The sequence below is a fragment of the Rhinolophus ferrumequinum genome, chromosome 9 (assembly GCF_004115265.2).
Source record: "Rhinolophus ferrumequinum isolate MPI-CBG mRhiFer1 chromosome 9, mRhiFer1_v1.p, whole genome shotgun sequence".
NCBI lineage: Eukaryota > Metazoa > Chordata > Mammalia > Chiroptera > Rhinolophidae > Rhinolophus > Rhinolophus ferrumequinum.
The window spans coordinates 12,871,365-12,890,042 of NC_046292.1; the positions used below are offsets into that span (position 1 = coordinate 12,871,365).

The 18,678-nt window shown below is 42.6% G+C and overlaps 1 protein-coding gene across 1 annotated transcript in view; it reads right to left on the reverse strand.

Moving 5' to 3' along the window:
- UBR4 (ubiquitin protein ligase E3 component n-recognin 4) overlaps positions 1-18,678 on the reverse strand; it is a 122,506-nt gene that overhangs the window by 81,177 nt on the left and 22,651 nt on the right. The window contains exons 18-35 of the mRNA XM_033115099.1: positions 15,940-16,109; positions 14,410-14,692; positions 13,630-13,765; positions 12,170-12,249; positions 11,539-11,667; positions 10,142-10,324; positions 9,879-10,001; positions 9,560-9,789; positions 8,024-8,145; positions 6,929-7,026; positions 5,572-5,729; positions 4,410-4,619; positions 3,389-3,490; positions 2,993-3,093; positions 2,548-2,746; positions 1,995-2,183; positions 1,519-1,582; positions 189-380 (exon numbers count right to left, since the gene is read on the reverse strand). Of these exons, the coding sequence (XP_032970990.1) occupies positions 189-380; positions 1,519-1,582; positions 1,995-2,183; positions 2,548-2,746; positions 2,993-3,093; positions 3,389-3,490; positions 4,410-4,619; positions 5,572-5,729; positions 6,929-7,026; positions 8,024-8,145; positions 9,560-9,789; positions 9,879-10,001; positions 10,142-10,324; positions 11,539-11,667; positions 12,170-12,249; positions 13,630-13,765; positions 14,410-14,692; positions 15,940-16,109 (2,769 nt within the window). The remainder of the gene's footprint in view (positions 1-188; positions 381-1,518; positions 1,583-1,994; positions 2,184-2,547; positions 2,747-2,992; positions 3,094-3,388; positions 3,491-4,409; positions 4,620-5,571; positions 5,730-6,928; positions 7,027-8,023; positions 8,146-9,559; positions 9,790-9,878; positions 10,002-10,141; positions 10,325-11,538; positions 11,668-12,169; positions 12,250-13,629; positions 13,766-14,409; positions 14,693-15,939; positions 16,110-18,678) is intronic.

The following is an 18,678-nucleotide window of genomic DNA, read 5'->3' on the forward strand; positions in this document are numbered from 1 at the left end:
GGTCCCTACAGCTTGCTCTGTGGCCTGGAGAGTCATCCTGGCATTAATCGTGTAAGCTGGGAGAAAGCAGGGAGGACCGGGAAGCATCCGGAGGCTCCAGGGCTGGAAGGGCGGGCCCAGGGCTTGTCTGCGTGACTGTGCACAAGCACCCCCGTTGCCCGCGGGCCGCCCAGTGAGCCTGTACGCACCGAGTCCTCGGCCTGCGAGTCCTCCTCTTCCACGGCCAGCTCCTCCACCCAGTCGGAGTCCACCTCGATGGCCCGTTCCTCCCCGTCCACGGAGAGCTGACTCGAGCCTTGACCGTTACTCTGGCTCAGGGCATTGGTGACGTCAGCCAAGTAAGACATGATATGGCACGTGCACTCCAGGACCGCCACATGCTACAAGAGAAGACCCCAGCCAGAGGAACCTCAGTTCTCCTTATTTCATTATTCTGTAAAACTACGTTTTCTCAAGCTTTCGCCAATAATGCTCAATTTCAGAGGAATGGTATAAAAGCAAAAAAAAACCACACACACAAAAATTAATTATCTATTTCCCTAGCTCTTAGTACCATGTAGCTAGTCAATAAATTGTACTAAATTACTGCATATTCATTTATTCTTAAGCACAAAAGTAACTCTCTCTACAAAATCTTGTAAAATTGAAATCAGGAAAGAAAGACTAAAAATGGCAACAAAAACCATTCAAGAAAAGACTAGATTAAAAGTACGAATAGGCTCTTATTAGCATTTTCCCTACCATTAGCATTTTTTTAAACCATTAGTGAAAGACATTTAAATTACTGGGTTTACAATTAATCTTCAGGAGAAATAGCTTCAGGGATCAAGTGAAAAAGTGTCCAGCAAACCACTGCAGGTAGTTCGGGCTTGTCTAAAAAACCCAACTGTCTGGCATCAAAGCCTCAGATTTCTCAGTTCCTCACTCTGCACTCTGACTGTTCAGAGCTGAAAGGATAAAGATTAGCAAGAAAACAGAGAGAAATGAATGGTGCCGTGGTGGGTCTCAAAGGCCAGTTATCTGTCCTTAGCCCCCTATGAGAAGTTCCTGAGTTGGATAAGGGAGGAAAACGCCTGAATGTAAGATTTCTGTCAGCTTCATCTCAACAATGACCTGAACGTTCAGGCAAAAGAAACAATTCTAGCATCTGAACTGGAGCTGAAGAGGTAGTCTGCAACCCCATATAACACCCACTCGGAGAGCACAGTTCCGATGCAGGAGCAGGGGACCGTTTTCTGTTGCATAGCAGTATGGAAAAATAGCAGGAATTCACTATGTTTCAAAAAGGATTCTGGTGGATGTTTGTTTACTAGAACATTTTCTTCCTACCACCTCTTGCCACCCAAAAGAAGCCTGAGGACATGCAGTTAGCAACATCACACTTCTAGGTCTTTGAGATTGTAGAGCTGTGCTCTGTAGACTGACAGGGACAGAAGCCAATGGGAAAGACAGACTTGCATCTGACCACAAACACAGAATCATCACTCCCTCACTGTTGTCACTCCTCATTTTTCTTACCTTTCCGTGCATTACATTGGCATTCAGTTTTTCAACCACATTCTTCTGTGAAAGATATTTCTTGCTGTCCCAAAGAAAAAAAAGGGGGGGGGGACACAAAATCATCTAAGGAACCAAAGAAACATTTTCATGAATCTTGCATCAATTTGTGGATGTTATAAAGCAAAGGAATTCTTAGAAAACCACGTAGGTAACCAGAGGTTGGGGTGCCCTGCCCTTATCACTGACAGTACACTTTCCCCAAGACTTCTTCTAGGAATGAACCGGAAACACTACTAAGAAACTAAGGAATATTACCTCTAAATTGAACAGAGTTATTGGCTACTCCCTCAATCCTCATAAAAAGGCAGAGATTCAAGTTTCTTTTATACTCACACTGAGATACAAAGACAAAAACCTGCAGTTCCTTCTTCCCCCTTTTATCTAAGAGCGATGTTATGACCTAAGGACGGGTTCCTCCGGTTTTGTCATCTTACCATCTACTCAGCCAGTCCACAGCGGCATTATGAAGCTGAAGATGGCCAGCACCTTGACCTGCGCTGGCCAAGGTGGCCATCACAACCATGAGTTCAGGGAAACCAGTACCATCTCCGTTGGCCAGCATCTCTGTTGCCATGGGGATCAGGGTACCCAGAAGCACAGCACACACACCTTCCCCGACTTGGCTGGTAGAAAAGAAATAGCACATTGGTGAGTAATCAACAGGAATCTGATTCAATGTAGCTGTAAATTTGTAAGAGTAATTAAAAGAAGTTTTAAATTAAACATTAAATACATGACTACATATACTTTGGACTTGGGCCACTAGAGCACACAAAACCGTCACCTCGGTTACAACTGACAGGTCAGTCATTTCAAGTTTTTCCATGGGAAAAATCAAGGAGCCCTACTAAATCCCTTAAGTCTAGTGAAGGGAGCTATGGGATCACTGAAAATGCTAACGACAGATGCCTAAAGCAAAGATAGCTGCAACTGCTCTCAACACATTTCTGGAATCATTGGGGACACGTGACATAAACAGAATGCTACCTGTTTTCCCGAACAATGTATGTGGTCAATAACTGCAACAGCTGCCGGTTCTCCTGAATCACATCCAGCTGATCAGAATCTTTGGGGGGCGATGCAGTCATGCGGGTGAGCCAGGCCTGGAGACGCACAGGCTCCACACAAGCCAGCTGCGCCAGAGAGCCACAGAGATGCAGAAGGCTCGGGTTAGGGCTCTTCTCCGCTAGGGACAGACCGAGAGGCCAAGGTCAGTGAAGGGAGGGCAGGGGGAAAGGGAGGAAGGCGCAAAATGTGAGCCAAGAAAGGGGAAAGGCTTCAAGCAAGTTTTCCACTTCCTTCCCAACTTTCTGAGGGATTCTCTCCACTTGTTAGCATTTTCATGCTGTAGTTAAACTCAGGCAGAATATAGGCACAGTATTAGCCTGACATCAAAGTTCCCATAAGAAGATTACTAAAAGCTGTCACTCACTCAGCTGGAAGAGTTTGGTGAAGAATTTCAAAACTCGGTTACAGAATTTAGCAGAGAGGTTCTCATTGGCTGTTGCCATCATGATCTGCACAAGTTCTCCACTGGGAGGCGGGAAGGGAAAAAATTGAAAGAATCACATTAAGACACCCGTTTCCACGTCTTCACAATCTCATCTCTTCTAGGGGAACTGGTCATTTGTGAGCCAACAACACAAGATGTTCATGAAATCAAGTCCTCATCGATAAGCTCGAGGAGCCCCCCCGCAGTTCTGTGTGTATACACCTAAGCAGGCCTTAAGTATTCCCTGAGAAAGAACACTTAAGTCGACATATAGAGCTCCTTGCTTTCAGGAGGCAGTCAAAAACTGTTCACTGGATCAAACAAAATACAGCTCACCTGTCAGAGAAAAATTCCTCCATAGCTTTACGAGCCTGGCTGCTTTCCAGTTGCTTTTCCAAATACTGGAGACATTCCTCCAAGATGGATTCATCCAGTCCACTGAGTATCAAAAAGAAAGATTAACAACCAAAAATAAAGGTGTGTTTCAATGTCCTCCTAAGACTGATTTTTAAAAACCCAAAGTTTGTTTATAACTAAACCTTGAGGGTAACATTCAACTTTGTTTTGTCAAAGCTTAGCAATAGGAGCTCAATAAATATCTGATAAATTAAACTGTAATAAAATTTAAAAAATTCCTAAAATCTGAGCTAACTGATGTAGTCAATGACTGAGAGTCCAAAGATCATTGCTGTGGAGGGAGGGAAGGAAGGAAGGGGGGGAAAAGAGGGAAGGAAGGAAGGAAGGAAGGAAGGAAAGAAAGGAAGGAAGAAAAGAAGAAGAAAGAGAAGGAAGGAAGGAGAGGGGGACAAAAGGAGTGCATGATGAAAACCTGGTCTCCTCCGCAACAAAAAGACAGGCAATCCCACTACTTAGACCCCTTAGTTCTCAGGGGGTAAAACTGCAACTTGCTGAACTATTCCTTATGGCTTGCCTACATCAACGTGGCCTAAACCATCAAAGGGCAACAGTGCTGTGAGACTGCCTAACTTCACACACCACTCAGCTCAGAAGCATGGTCACAAACAACAAACATATTAGAGACTTTATCAAGTTTCTTTGTAAACCCCATCACAACTAGTACAGTGCTTGATAAGCATCTGTTATTTAATGTTTCCAAATCTGAACATTTAAGCCTGCCATCTCCTTAATGTTTATTCCTAAGAATTAACTACAAAAGCAGATTCCAAATAACCTTTCATGCAGGTCCACAAGAACACAAAATGCACACAAGTACAGAACTTTCTGTTAAAAAGCACAGTAAGAAGCAATTAATGACGTAAGAGGCCAGTGTTGGTACATTTCACTGACAGGAGCAGGAGGTCACAGGAACCTGATTGTTCTCCTGGACCAGGCTCACCTATTGGGATCCGCATGATTGGCCAGAATGTTGTAACAGCCAGTGATCAGCTTTTCATAAACGCGAGCCAAGAACTCATCAGACTCTGCCGGGCCCAGGATGCGCTCCAGGGAGTTGCTACTGATCTCAGCAACGCTCTCAGTGGTCGACTCCAGAAGAAGAGGCAGCAGGGTCCGAATAACCTGTGGTGGGTTCATCTCATCGGACCAACTTCAGCAAAGAAAAGAGAACCAAGTTAGTGAATACACTCCTCCAAAGAACTGCAAGGGCAGGACAGGGCAATTCAATCATGGTTGAGAGGAAGGACTTTTATTCCAGTCCTTTTTCCCTTGGTAGTTGTTTTTTACATAGATACAATGATACAATCTCATAGTCTTCTTTTTCATTATTATACGCATATCGAAAGCAAAAATCAGTTCCATATGAAAAATCCACTTACTAAAATGTTAAATTAATAAGATATATTTTATAATACAAAAGAAAAGAACTAAAACTTAAGCTAGTAACCCATCCCAGACAACTCTTCTAAAAGAACTGCCAAATCTGAATCATTTTCAAGGCAATCTGATATCGGACTTTACCTGTGACCTATTACAGGAAGACAAAATAGACCCTCCATGGCCTGCCCTAGTCCCCAAATGACAGTGTCTTAACTCCTGCAATGATTCTAGAGAAACGATTTCAAATACATCACTGCCACCTTAAAATCTATACCTAAAGCACCTCCAAATCACAGGATGATTTCCGCCAGCATGCCTCTTCTGAAAAATTCTACACAGAAAGAGGGGAGGAGGCACACTGTTCTCCTCAGACCTGAGTCAAAAATCATTCTAAACACTCACTCTCTCAAGCAACAGGCTCTTGATCATCCATGAACTTAAATATAAAAAATGTTAAGCAAATGATTTGCAACTGTGTAAGTGCCAATAAAATGCTGGGTTTCTTTCTTATGCATATACGTACTACACTATACTTTCTGAAAGTTAATTAAAACATTTTTTGGTGTTTAAAATGAATGAATGAATGAATGAATGAATAAAGCAAGCAAGCAACAGCTCTCTTTGCTACAGAAGCATGCACAAAATGCACAATTGCATAGTTGTTTCAAAACCCTCGCCTTCTTCAGCTACGACAGAACATGAGCCACGTAGCAGGTACTCACACAATAAGATCTCCCGTCAACCTGACCAGTGAGAGGAGAGTGTGCTTGAGGGAAGCAGCCAGGGGCAGACTTTGGCCACAGAGAGTCCCCAGGTGAGCGGCCTGCACGGCACTGATGTAACTCTCGGAAGGGATGGTGTCATTGGCGAAGGCGTTGCGCTGGAAGGGGTGAGAACAGACCCGAATGGACAGACCATCTAAAATTCTCTCGTAGGAAACAAAGAAACCAAGCTGACATACACGGAGTCCCACGAGGTTGACAGACAATGGCTTTACTTGTACACTGCTATTCTATTCATCCTGGGAAGGCGAATGGACTGGAGTGGAGGAAGCAGCTAAAAATGTTTAGTATGGAGTTAAGTGAAAATTTTAGAACTGAAAGTTAGAATTTAGTGAGTACAAAGCTGAAATACTTAACACCACTTTCCAAATAATTAGAATACACTACTGTTGACCCCTGAACAACTTGGGGATTAGGGATGCCAACCTCCCATACAGTCGAAAATCTGCATATAACTACTCTGCCCTCAGGCACGGATCCCAACCCCGGAGGTGACCCTTTAACAATGCAGGTTTGAACGGTGCGGGTCCACTGAAGTGCTCGGATCAACTGAAAAGAATCTGTGTATAAGTGGACCTGTGTTTTTCAAACCTGTGTTGTTTCATGGGTCAACTGTATATTCAATATGGAAACTATTGTCTCCAATAATTTAGAAGGATCTCAATTTTTGCACTGCATCTGGGTCTCCATTACAAATATCTTAATTGTCCTCGTACTATAGCCCCAGGCCATGTAAACTGAGGTCACAATTACAAAGCAGGGCTGACAAGATTATAATACTTAGCTTTTCCAAAGAACTGTAGTAACACAGTAATCTGTTAACAGAGGTAATCTGAGTAGAGCATACACAAAGGTCAAGTAAACTGACAGAAGGCTCAACCGTCTTCTAAGAGCCTAGAGAACCTAGAAGCTACCCCATAAAATTATGGCGAGAGGAGCATGTCCTGGACATAATCCATAAAGGAAAGGAAACAGTTAACATTTACTGAGAACTCATGTGCCAGACAATGGGCGAGGCACTGACATTTAATACTCTTAATTTTCACACCTCAGTATTTAGCAGATGAGGAAACAGGCTCATAGGACAAAGTGGTTGCCCTGTGACACGGTAACAGGCCTCTCAGCTAAAGGACCACATGGGTACCATTTGGGAAATGCGAGGCTTTGATAATCGACTCAACCACAGCAAATACTATTACTGCGGCGCTCGAGGATCTCTCAGCAGCCTAAGGACTAAGAACAGAACCCGGAATAGCGAGTGCTCTGTAGTTTTGCTCCTCGAGAGGCAGACGCTCACCCAGGATCCAATGTTGGGAAATTCGTTGGTGTTGATGTTGTTCCAGGATTCACATACACCCTGCACCGATGATGGTAAATTCTGAACCAGTGTTGGACCTGGAGGCAACAGAAGGGACAAGGAATCATCACAGGACAGAAAGAACAGCTCACAGCGTTTTAAAAGCCAAGCCCAAATGCAGAACGAAGCACCTCAGCCCAGGCTGTCAAAATAATTACTCAGAGAGCGTAGATGGATATTTCAATTGCAGTGCTATCTCCAAGAACTGGCTAACTGCTTAACAGCTACCAAACTCAATTGTAAGGTTTTCATTTCCCATCATATTCACTTTCTAACTTGCAAGTGAGGAAGACAACTGAAAACAAGATGCAAAAGGAAGGCAAGTCAGTACAAGTTAGGCTAAAGTCACTATTAGTCATCTGCTACACCTTCGATGAGTAAGTGCTGCTTCGATCCCTTTTCTCCTCAAGATGAATCTTAAGAGCAGGAATCATTAATGCACATTAAGAAGAGCATTCAAGGAAGTAGTGGAATTGAATTTCTAAAAGTCAGAATATCTGAACATCAAAAGAGTCCTACTTAAAGCTCGAAATTCAGGAAAATACAAACGGCTGGAAATTTTAAAGGACAACTATTGCACTTAACTCCAATCCTGCTTAAGTCCTTTCAATTCTCCGTCCTAAATTTCTACCAGAGCATTCCTAACACAGGGAAGAGGTTTTCCCAAGCACGAGCCTGCTAGTCTTCCTAATCTCTGTAAGTGAAAAAAGAACCAAGATCTGTGCTCACAACAAAAGAGTCTACTGCTTTAGAACCAATTGCTCTCGGTTTGCATCCCAGCTCTGTCACCAGCAAGATGCAGGACTTGGGGCAAATCACTTCTCTAAGCCTGTTTCCTAATGAGTAAAAAGGGACAATACCAACATTTATCTCATTAGGGTTATTGTGGAGATCAAAACAGATAAACCTGTCAATGTCTGACACACAGAAGGTTCCGGCAAATGCTGAACGCCAGCAGACAGGCAGAGAGGGCGAGAAGCAGCAGCACTGGTCGCACTGGGAGTAACAGTATTAGCCCAAAGCACACGCACTTACCCAGAGTGTTCGCCTTGCACCTACTAGAGCCGATAGCCAAAACAGCAGCAAAGCCATGTAATTTCTCCTGGGAGGGTTTTTCAGTGGATCCCTCTTCATTAAAGTTCTGTAGCAAATAGGCTCTGAAGAAAACATAGGGGGTTATGTGAATGCTGAAGAAAACTACTCCCACCATAGCTAGAAGAAACCAACCCTAGACAAACTGAAAACCCTGTATCTCAGTTTCCTCATCTATTACATAGAGTTGACAGCTCTTGCCCCTTTCTGGTCTCTTAAGAATTCCAACGGGTAATTGTTTCCCAAAGAATGTCCCATTCTCTGAAATGCTCCCAAAGCACGATTCCAGGACAAATGACTTTGGGAAATAGGAATACTGTTATCGACCCCTCCGGCCCCGGAAGACTCGCAATGTATAATTAAAGGCTTTGAAAAGTTGTGTGCGTGTGTGTGTATTTTTTCCAATTGTTTAATTTTATTTACCCAGCACTTCCCAACTTACTTGCCCAGAAACATCTACTAACAGCTAAGTTTATAAAGTACTGGACCAATGGGCCAGATTCGAGCCTACAAGCTCTCAGAGGGCAGTGACTTAGCTTTGCTACTGCTGTACCCCACGCACCCAGAAAAGCACGTGACCCACAGCAAGCACTCATATTTGTTATTCATGTTTATTGCTCATACTTGTTCAAAAATTTTGCCTCAAGCAACTGCCTCTCTCCATTGTAAGGTATTCACACTAAAAGACGTGACTTCAGTTTTACTGTGATCCAACTCCCTTTCAGCAGAAAAGCCCCATAGGACAGGCGCTGAACAGTGAAATCCTACAGGGAACCAGATACTGGAAAGGGCCCAGGTAAACGGAACAAGGGGGGTGGTCACTCCTCTGCTCTGGTTCATTTGTGACACGTGGGGAGTCAGGCCCAGTTCTGCCAGTTCTTCCAACGTAAGAAAAGCCAGAAATTTTGATTTGTGAATAGATCCCAATTTTAATACACTGAAAATGAATCCTAAGCTACTTAAAACATCATGAAGAACAAACGAAACCAATCTGCACGGCATGCAATCTGCCATGTTTATTATAGAAAGGGCTGGGTTTCAAAATACTCTAACTCATTAAGAAGTTTTTTTCTCTAACTATATCCCATGAAATTTAAAGAGCATTTAAAGTGCCTCATCTTAGTGAGTAACAGAAACGACAGTTTGTAAAAATTATATGATCTTTTTTTGTATCCGACAAGTAAAATGCTAGAAAACATTTAAAGATTTATAAAAATTAAACTTCCTCTTGACTCTTCCTGAACTATTTGAAAATTCTCTCATGGACACCCCTTCTTCATTATTAGAAAAGAAAACATACCACGGTAAAAAAAAAAAAGAAAAAATGTAAAATTCTGAATCACTGGGGATCTGCAGAGTGAATGGTACATACAACTACGAAGTTCAACTGGAGGAACTTTCAGGCTCCTAAAGAACGTAAACCACCCAAGGATCTAAATTGCCCATATCCGCCACCTCTAGGCAGGCAGCCCATTCTACCTCGTGAATGACGCATAGGTGTCAATGAGTTGCAGTGTGGCTGGAAGTAGGTTCTTGGTGATCTCAGATGACTTATGAGGATCGGTCTCGGCAGCCATCTTAGAAAAATGCTCGTCCAAAGAGACCTGGACCTTCGAGATGGCAGCATCCAGGGTGTAGATGGACTGCAGACTAGGAATTTCATGGAGTTGCAAGATGGTGGTACAGTCAATGTTACAGAATGATGAGATCTTTAAAAATACCCAAGACATTGATTAGCTATGGCAAAAGGCTGTGGCAGAAGCCAAATTCTGTCATGATTGAGCCAAAACGAACATACCTGTCGAGCAAAGTATTCCTCTACAATTTCAACGTCATATTTCACTGAGCTGCATTTGGTGGATGCCAGTTCTAAGAGGGACCCAGCATGCTCGGCCTTCATGCCCTGTTTGATCAGGTGATCCTATTTGGACAGCAAGAAAAACGTGTTCAGGCGATCAATACAGACAGAGTCAAAAGCTTTCATTACCCTTACATTTAGAAGTTCCCAGAAGGAACTTAGCAGAGGACACTAGCAGAGAGCTCCGTATTATACTGTAGTACCTTTATCCAGGTGACGTAGGAGCTGATTCGGAGGCGAGAAGACCACCGCAGCGTGTGCAAGATGTCACATTCACTCATCTCAGGTGAGTTCATGGCCAGCTGGTTCATGTAAGTCTTTGATGGTGGCAAAATTCCCAGGATCCTCCACAGTATCAAGAAGTAATACTGCAGGGCACAGGCCTCCTGGAAAAAGCAGAGAGAGCAGTCAGAGGACTGACATTTGGTATTGCCTCAAGATCTCTGTCCAAACACAACTTTTAAAGCAGCATTGTGTGCAGTCCCGATTTTCAACTGACATTTGGCTCTCAAGTCTGATCTCAGATCTTTCTAGAGAATATACCATATTTTGCCAGGTATAATGTGCACTTTTTTGCCCAAATTTATGAGAAAAATAAGGAAGCACATTATCCATGGGTAGTACTAATTCCATATTTGTATAAACATTAACTCTTTTATTTATGCTATGAGTTAAAAGTTTAACTTTAAAATTCAATAACGATATCCATATGCAAAATAATACCCTGGGATATGATAATCAGCTTCACTGAACTTAAGATGAACTTGCAAGGACGAAGAGTTCTTGGCCTTCTCTGATGCATATTGTAAATTTGTTACCGGTACATAAAATTTCTTGTACCTTGTATCCGTTCTTGTGTTTTATAATTATCTGTTGCATAAAATTTCTTGTACCATAATATGTTAAAAAATAAATGCTAAAATTCCTTGATAATACAAAAAACAAGTACATAAATGTAAACAAATAAAAATTTGAATTAAAAACTTAAAACAAAAGTTTTTCCCTGAAAGTGCGTGCACATTATACGTGGAAGGGCATTATACACGGCAAAAAATGGTACCAAACAATAAAGCAGAAAATGATAAAACATGTATGTAAATAATCTGCTGCATATCCTGCTCATTTCAAGGGCCAAAAATGCTGTTCTAAGACCACTTTGGCTCCCCATATAATTTACCAAGTAACCAAAAGAAAGCAGGACATTGTCCTTGGCAGGCTGCCAATCAGCTGGCCCTTTCTGTGGCCTGAATTGCTTCTAGAGATAGAGACACACTCGTGGGACCACAGAAAAAGCTCAAGTGTGAGGCTTTCAGTATCACCCACCAACCAGCATTCACAGGAGATACAGTACTTAGGTGGCTATTAACTTTCAAAGTTACATTTCTCTTAATGCTAACAGAAAAATGCAAAAATGATAAAATTATCTCTAAGGTGAACATAACCACCTTAACTACACAGAAATACTGAAGTATCACTCAGTTTTGCAAACAAATATTCAATAAACCGATTAGACCCCAAAAGGAAGTTTCTGGTAGAACTGTTACCCAATTATCAAATACATCCCAAACTTCATAATTAGCCCAAGCTTCCACGGTCTTACCAGAGATGTAACATTCTTGTTTTCCTTCCTCCTGACTGTATCAAGCTGTGACCCAGCAGCAAGCAGGGATGTCAGTGCAGTGTAAAGCTCATCATACTTGACAAGTTTAGAAAAAAGAACATCATACGCCTAATAGCAAGAGAGAAAGACAATCATTTCTTGGTTTTTGAAATCTTTTTCCCTCTTACCATACACTATCACTTAAGTTGGTATCACTCAAGACTGACGAACTAGCTCATTCAAATTCTCATTAGTAATTTCTCATTGCAGCAAGATTCCTACTCAGGGACCTCACCCAGTTTATGGGCTATTGTGAGCACACAAGTGCAGGCTTTAGAATAAGGCAACTGTTTGTCCATTAAAATATTTGCACGGGAAAACACTAAGAGAGGTAGTCTTCAGGAATAATGTATCAGAGGTATCGACCACCAGGAAGGATGTCCGCAGCAGAAGTGGAGCCCAGCAAATAAACCTCCAAATAACACCATCCTTTTAGAATAAGCTCAGACCTTAACAAAGACCAAATTCCCTCAGTACAAAAAGGAAGTCACTCCCTTCCCAGCCAACAAGGCTGGTTTTGGTGGAAACCGTCTGACCCACACATAACATGGGGCTTTAAAATTCTTGGTACCACAGCATCGAGCCGGTTCAAATCATCTTCGGAGGCTTCTGGGGACAGGACACAGTAGAATCTGGGCTGCGGGACAGCATCTGAAAGACAATGCTCTTATTGAAAGAATGGTTTTATTCTTAACGCTGTTTAACAAATATAAAATGTAAAAACTAAGAAAACACTTTGGACCAGGGTTTCCAGCCTTGGCACTACTGATGTTTGGGGCCGGATAACCTTTTCGTGTGGGAGGATGTTTAGAACCATCCCGGCATCTACCCACTGAATGCCAGGAGCACCCTCCCAGTTGTGACAACTAAATGTGTCTTCAGACACTCCCAATGTCCCCTTTGGGGGTGGAGGGCACAATCACCCCCAGTTGAGAACCACTGCTCTAGGAATTCACTAACATGCTCCATGCTCAAGTTAGTCAACAAAATTACATCCTTATACTGAATGCCTTAAACGTAAATGCTGTTTCTCCAATATCAAAGGGACTAATAAGAGATCCCAATGATAATAATTCATATGAACACTTGATGAAAGTTCCACAAAATACTCTTAACATCTAACAATCCTCAGGATGAGAGCAAACACATACTATTAGGTTGGTGCAAAAGTAATTACGGTTTAAAAGGTTAATAATTGCAAAAACCACAATTACATTTGCACCAACCTAGTAAGAATGAACACAAGAGGCACCTCATCAAAAGAATGATGAGAACAACTAGGGCTGCCGGATGGCTCAGTTGGTTAGAGCGTGAGCTCTGAACAACAGGGTTGCTAGTTCGATTCCCACACAGGTCAGTGACCTGCGCCCTGCACAACTAGACTGAAAACAATGAGCTGCTGCTGAGCTGCTGGAGGGGCGGCCGGATGGCTCAGCTGGTTAGAGCACGAGCTCTCAACAGCAGGGTTGCTGGTTCAATTCCCACATGGGATGGTGGGCTGTGCCCCCTGCAACAAAGACTGAAAACGGCGACTGGACTTGGAGCTGAGCTGCGCCCTCCACAACTAGATTGAAGGACGACTTGCAGCTGATGGGCCCTGGAGAAACACACTGTTCCCTAATATTCCCCAATAAAAATTGGAAAAAAAAATATGGACAACTAGAAACACTAGAGAGACTATCATGGCTCCCATTATTTCCTGAGTATTGACCCAAAAGGAAATTTAGCCTGCGAGTTAGAATCACATCCCTAAGAGAAATAAAATGTAATCACTCAGAGTGGCAAAAAAATATCTACTGTAGTCTGGCCAGACAAAAGGATTCTTAATTCTTATGTCTTGATGTTTTTTGTTTTTAAGTAACTGTGGGATATGTGAGCCATCTATTTCTGAAAAGGTTTGAATCTGTAGGTATTTGCCACCCACAGGAAGTCGACTGTAACCAAAGATCTTCGCAGAGACTACAAGTTCCAAATTCAATCTGCCAGTGAGAACCAGTGAGTCAGTTCTTTATTCACAGTCCTCTTTCTGACCTGATGAGAAATGCTTGGACCAGTTTTCTTCCACTTCCTTGAACCCGTGATAGAGAGGGGTGGTCGTGCGGCGGCTGCTGCTGTCCTGAGATCCACTTGCCCACCCAAAAGGAGGACTTAGCAGATTGTGCTGCACCTTTTAAAACACAAACACTCAAAGTAAGAAAGATGCACAATCACCACGCTGCTTCTCACTCCAGGCACGAGAACAGATCAGTATACCGAAGTTTGGGAAACTCGCAAACTAAAATGAAATTTTAGATTTTTCTGTGACTTCTTTTGGGAGGCATCTCTGTGCTGGAGTAGAAAGAGAACCGTGCTCAATGCAACATTTTAAGACGTGCTGAATGTAATAATGCTTAACTGGGTCTCCCATCCTCGCTTTGGATCCCTACAGAGGAATTTATTAATCCTTAAAATTGACTGCTTGACCCTCATTCAACCACTAGCACACAGTCACTGATGGCCAATGCTCAGGGCATGTACCAGACACAGGGAAGGCGCCGTTCAGTCAAAGGACACCTGTGAACAGAGTCTCTAATTCCATTTTAACACACGCATCAAATCACGTAATCTACAGTTAGCGCTTCTGGCTAAACATAGGTTGTAAGGGCACACACGCAGGTCCCGGCAGTCTTCCTGCGGCGACTCATAAACCTATCACCACGAACACCTAAGACCCAAAGGGAGCAGGTCATTTGGGTTTGGACAATGGTAACTGGAGGAGAATATCGTTCTCGATGAGAGCCAGTCAAGCAAAAACAGTGTGTCCATCCGTACCTGCTCAAACAGATACACAGGGGCCTTGGAGTACTGGTGAAGCAGATAATCAAAAATCAGCAGGAGGCGGGCCAGGATGAGAGGCACAGAGCGCAGCTGGGCGTCCATGTTGGCACCCAGCTCCTGGATGATCTGCACAAAAAGGGTCAGTATGGCCCGCCGGCCTTTCTCAGTGAAGTTGTGGAAAATCAGAAGGAGCAGCTGCAGATGTTCTACGTTCAAGTCTTCAGTCTCATTGGGCACCAACCCTTGCAGGGCATTCTGCTTCATTGTCGACAAAAACCTACCCGAGAGAAAAGGAGAATGTGTCTGGTGGGGACAAGGGGACAAGTCAGAACATCATCCCCCAAGAGTTATAATGTCAAGTGCTGGAAGAGTTAAACTTAACCACCCCAGGCATTAAGATAGCAAAATCAAGGAAGACAAGCTCCATGTGAACAGCAGATAAAAACAAAATCTTGGCTACAAACACCAGCAGCACCCACAAGAACTCTTCAGCAATGGCAAGTGTGGCCACCAGAGGGTTAACACCGGCCGTTTCTGACATGGGAAGAACTACAAAGCCCCCAAAAGGAGGCCCTTTTTTTTGCCCCAGCAAACTTGGGCAAACAGAAATAATTACTTTCCCCTACACTTTGATTCTGGAGTTTAATTTTTGTTTTGAGAATTTACACGACAGGTTAAGTCGTTGCATGAAAAGTCAAAAATAACTCAATGCAGATAAAAAATAAATTATGAAATTCAGAGAACTTGTTGGAAGAGCTTTTATGCAAAAAAAAAAAAAAAAAAAAAAAAGGAATGAATGTAACCAACTGTTTCCACAGCCTTTGGCTATTAGAAAAGAGATTTATGTTTTAATAAGGTTTTCCCTCACCATATCCCCTCCTCTCACCTTCTGGCCATTTTGCAAGACTCCACCAGGAAAAATACAGCGGGTCTTTGACATTCAAGATTTCTCAAATCCAGCATGAGAGCTATTTGATCATAGAATGAGGAAGACAAAAGCAAAGCCTTCTAGGAAAACAAACTGCTTTGAAGACTCCTAACCATGTAAACAAAAATGGCAAACATAGGTCCATCTAAAGAGGATTTAGATGATTAATCTGAGCTTCCCCCAAGTAAAAAAAAAAATCTTTAAAAGTTGTCCAAAAATGACTGCAAGTCACTCTAAATGGCTTCCTGTTGAAAGCAAAATAACCTAAGACCAAGTTGGCTTCCCTGCTCCCTCTTTCAAAAAACCAGGTCAGGATAAAATTGGTTACGTTCAGGATTCAGGTTCAATCTCATAATTGCAACCAAGTCCCCCATGTGCTGAAGATTTTATTTCCAGTCTATAGCTTATGTACTTCTGTCTTTCAAACAGCACATCTTCCTCCAACTCCCTCCATCAGAAACGCAGCCCACCACACTGGCCACTTTAAACATTGTCATCGGGGTACCATCTCAAAGCTGCAGATTAACTACAAAGAAGTCAAACAAACAAAAAAGTAAATAACCTTCTCCACAGGGCTTCGCTTGGAGTTTTCTTACCTGTCCCAAACTTTAAGGCATTCGGGGACATCGGGGTCACCTTGAGCACCGGCTTTATGTTGCCAGATGAGCAGGAGGCGTGAAAGTACAGAGAGGCTTTGAGGGTGAATGTACAAGGGCCAAGGGCCCTCAGAAAAAGGCGCAACTCCCAGCTGCTGCAACAGTGTGTTCTGACATGAAAGACATATAAGAGACTATCAGGACAGAGACAGTGAATGAGGCCAAATGGTTACTAACACTCTGTTACTGTTTAACAGTGGAAGCAGTATTTAAACAAAGGAGGATGCAAAACTTCCGATTTAGAAGGGGTTTAGAGAAAGATCACTTCATTCAACAAATAAGAAAAATATAAAGGATAAATTACTCATCTAACCTCATTAATGACTACCATTAATTAGTGTCAGGAATGGGTCCCGAAAAAGGAAAAATGCATCGAGACAGCAGAATCAGGGTAATATTTCCAAATGGACAGATCATGAGAAGTCGATGCTTTCAAAAGAAACCTTGAAACAACTGTACTAGCTAAGTTTTTCTTTCATAACCAGTTATATACTACAAAACACTCAAAGGGGGGAGGATCCAACAACTTGTTGGTCCAACAGCTTATATTAACAGTATTAAAAGAGAAATTCTGCCTAGAAGACATCAAGGCTTCTAAAACTAATCAGGGCTGTCTTTGCCTCCAGTTACAGCATGTCTTTCAAATGAGCTTTCCTTTCAGCTCAGTTATCTAAGCTGCAACTTATCTTCTCCGACACACACAAACTGAGCAGGATGCCAGTGGAAAACCAAACAAGAAAGCCTGCTTTCTCGTTTGGCTTCAGAAAATACAGATCACGGTTACCCCAGGATACAGGATAAACGTCTAAGTCTGCCAACTTAAATGAAATTCTTACCAGACATCCTAGAGGACCTCATTGCTTCCTTGGAAATAACCGTTTGTAACATCACAGGTATCATGATTAGCTCGCCTGTACTGGGCAGTTAGCGTAGGCGGAGCACCGTAGGGACACTCACACCACATGTTCAGAGCGACAGGTAACGTTTGGGTGGGTCTCTGCTCCTTTTTACTGATGAGGGAAATGGAGCTCAGAGCAGTTTCAGAACATGACCAAAGCCACAAGATTACCAAGGGACGAAGCCAGGTTTATGTCTAAAAACCTACATTCTTAATCGCTACGCTCGACACAGCTGTAAATCACTTCTCAATCCCTGACTCAAGGAAACAAGCCAAAAAAATAAACATGCCTGAGCTATATCAAAAATATTATTTATAGCACTATTGTAATTAAAAAAAAATCTAAGTGTTCAAATCAAGGGACTAGCAGCCATAATGTGCCAACTATAAAGACCAAGGTAAACAAACAAAAAAAACCTGTCATACGTATATAAATATAACAGCAAAATCTGAAAAAGCAGAAACCAAGAGATGTATTATCAATGTTCTGGTTATAACTGTAAAATTATGCCACTATGTGGCCAGGGCTGTAAGAAGACGTGGAAAAACTAAAATCATGAATTTGGTGGAAGGATTATGGTTGACATATATTCATATTCCTTATCACTTAACACAGTATTTTTTTAAGTGAGGTTTTTACTTGTTTTGTGTCCGTTTTGTGTGTCTTTTGGTCAGTTCCTTAGACTTGAGAGCCCTAAGAAATGAGCTGCCATTCTCAGGAACCCGAGTCTCCCCCACCACTCCAGTTCTTCCGAGCTCTAAGTCAGAAGAATGGACTTTCCCGGAAGTAAGACTGAGCCCCAGCACAGGAGCAAGACGCGGCCTGAACCACTCCTTGCGACCTTGGCGAGTACCCTTTCTGCACTCCTGCCTCTCTTACACGGGCGCGCCTGAGGTTTCAGCGGCAGTCTTCGTCTCGCTCGCTGCCCTCCATCCATCTCACTGTCTCTCATTACTTCCACAACTGCCTCTGAGCAGATAATTCCCAAATCTACAACATCGATCTTAATTTTTTAAGGCAGGAATTTCAGACTCACATTTCCAACCACGTTCTAGACGTTTTTGTCCCACTGGAACCTCAAAATTTCATCATATTTAAAATGATTTCTTTCAATAATAGTGACTATTTAAACTAAAACATTGCTAATATACAATAGACAATCTTGTTACAAAATTCTTGTATACGATTCTTATACACAAAAATATACAACTTGTTCTCATTTGATGGAAAGAGCTATAATGTTCAACATACCGACAAAGGAAGCAATATAATCACCTAGGTAACACCTCTGCTAACTGCCTTCAGTTTACTCCTTCGTCCAAGGACAGCCTCACACTCAGCTATAAATTTTCTAGACGACACGATGGTTTCAAGACTGGCCTACCATAAGCGACTGAAAGAAAATCAGGTTGGTAAGCTGACACTAGCTCGTTTGTTTTTAAAAACAAAAAGAAAATGGCAGATGATGCCATACGTACCTAAAAAACCTAAAGGGTCATACTGAGTAAATGTGAAATCAAGAAGCCACCCACGAGTCAGCACAGTCTCTGAGCTGACTTAGCCGAGGACCGAGCAAACAGCACTCAGTGCCACTCCTTCTGCCCCCAAACCAATCCTCCTTCCTGACTAACCCGGGGCTATTAGACACAGCGGCATCTCTCTAGCCTCCATTTGGGATTTCTGCCCAGACAGTACCTTAGACTCCTTCCTCTCCGTGCCCTCGCCCCATTCAAACAACTTCCCACGAGCTCTACAGTAGGTCCTCGTCCACACCGTATCT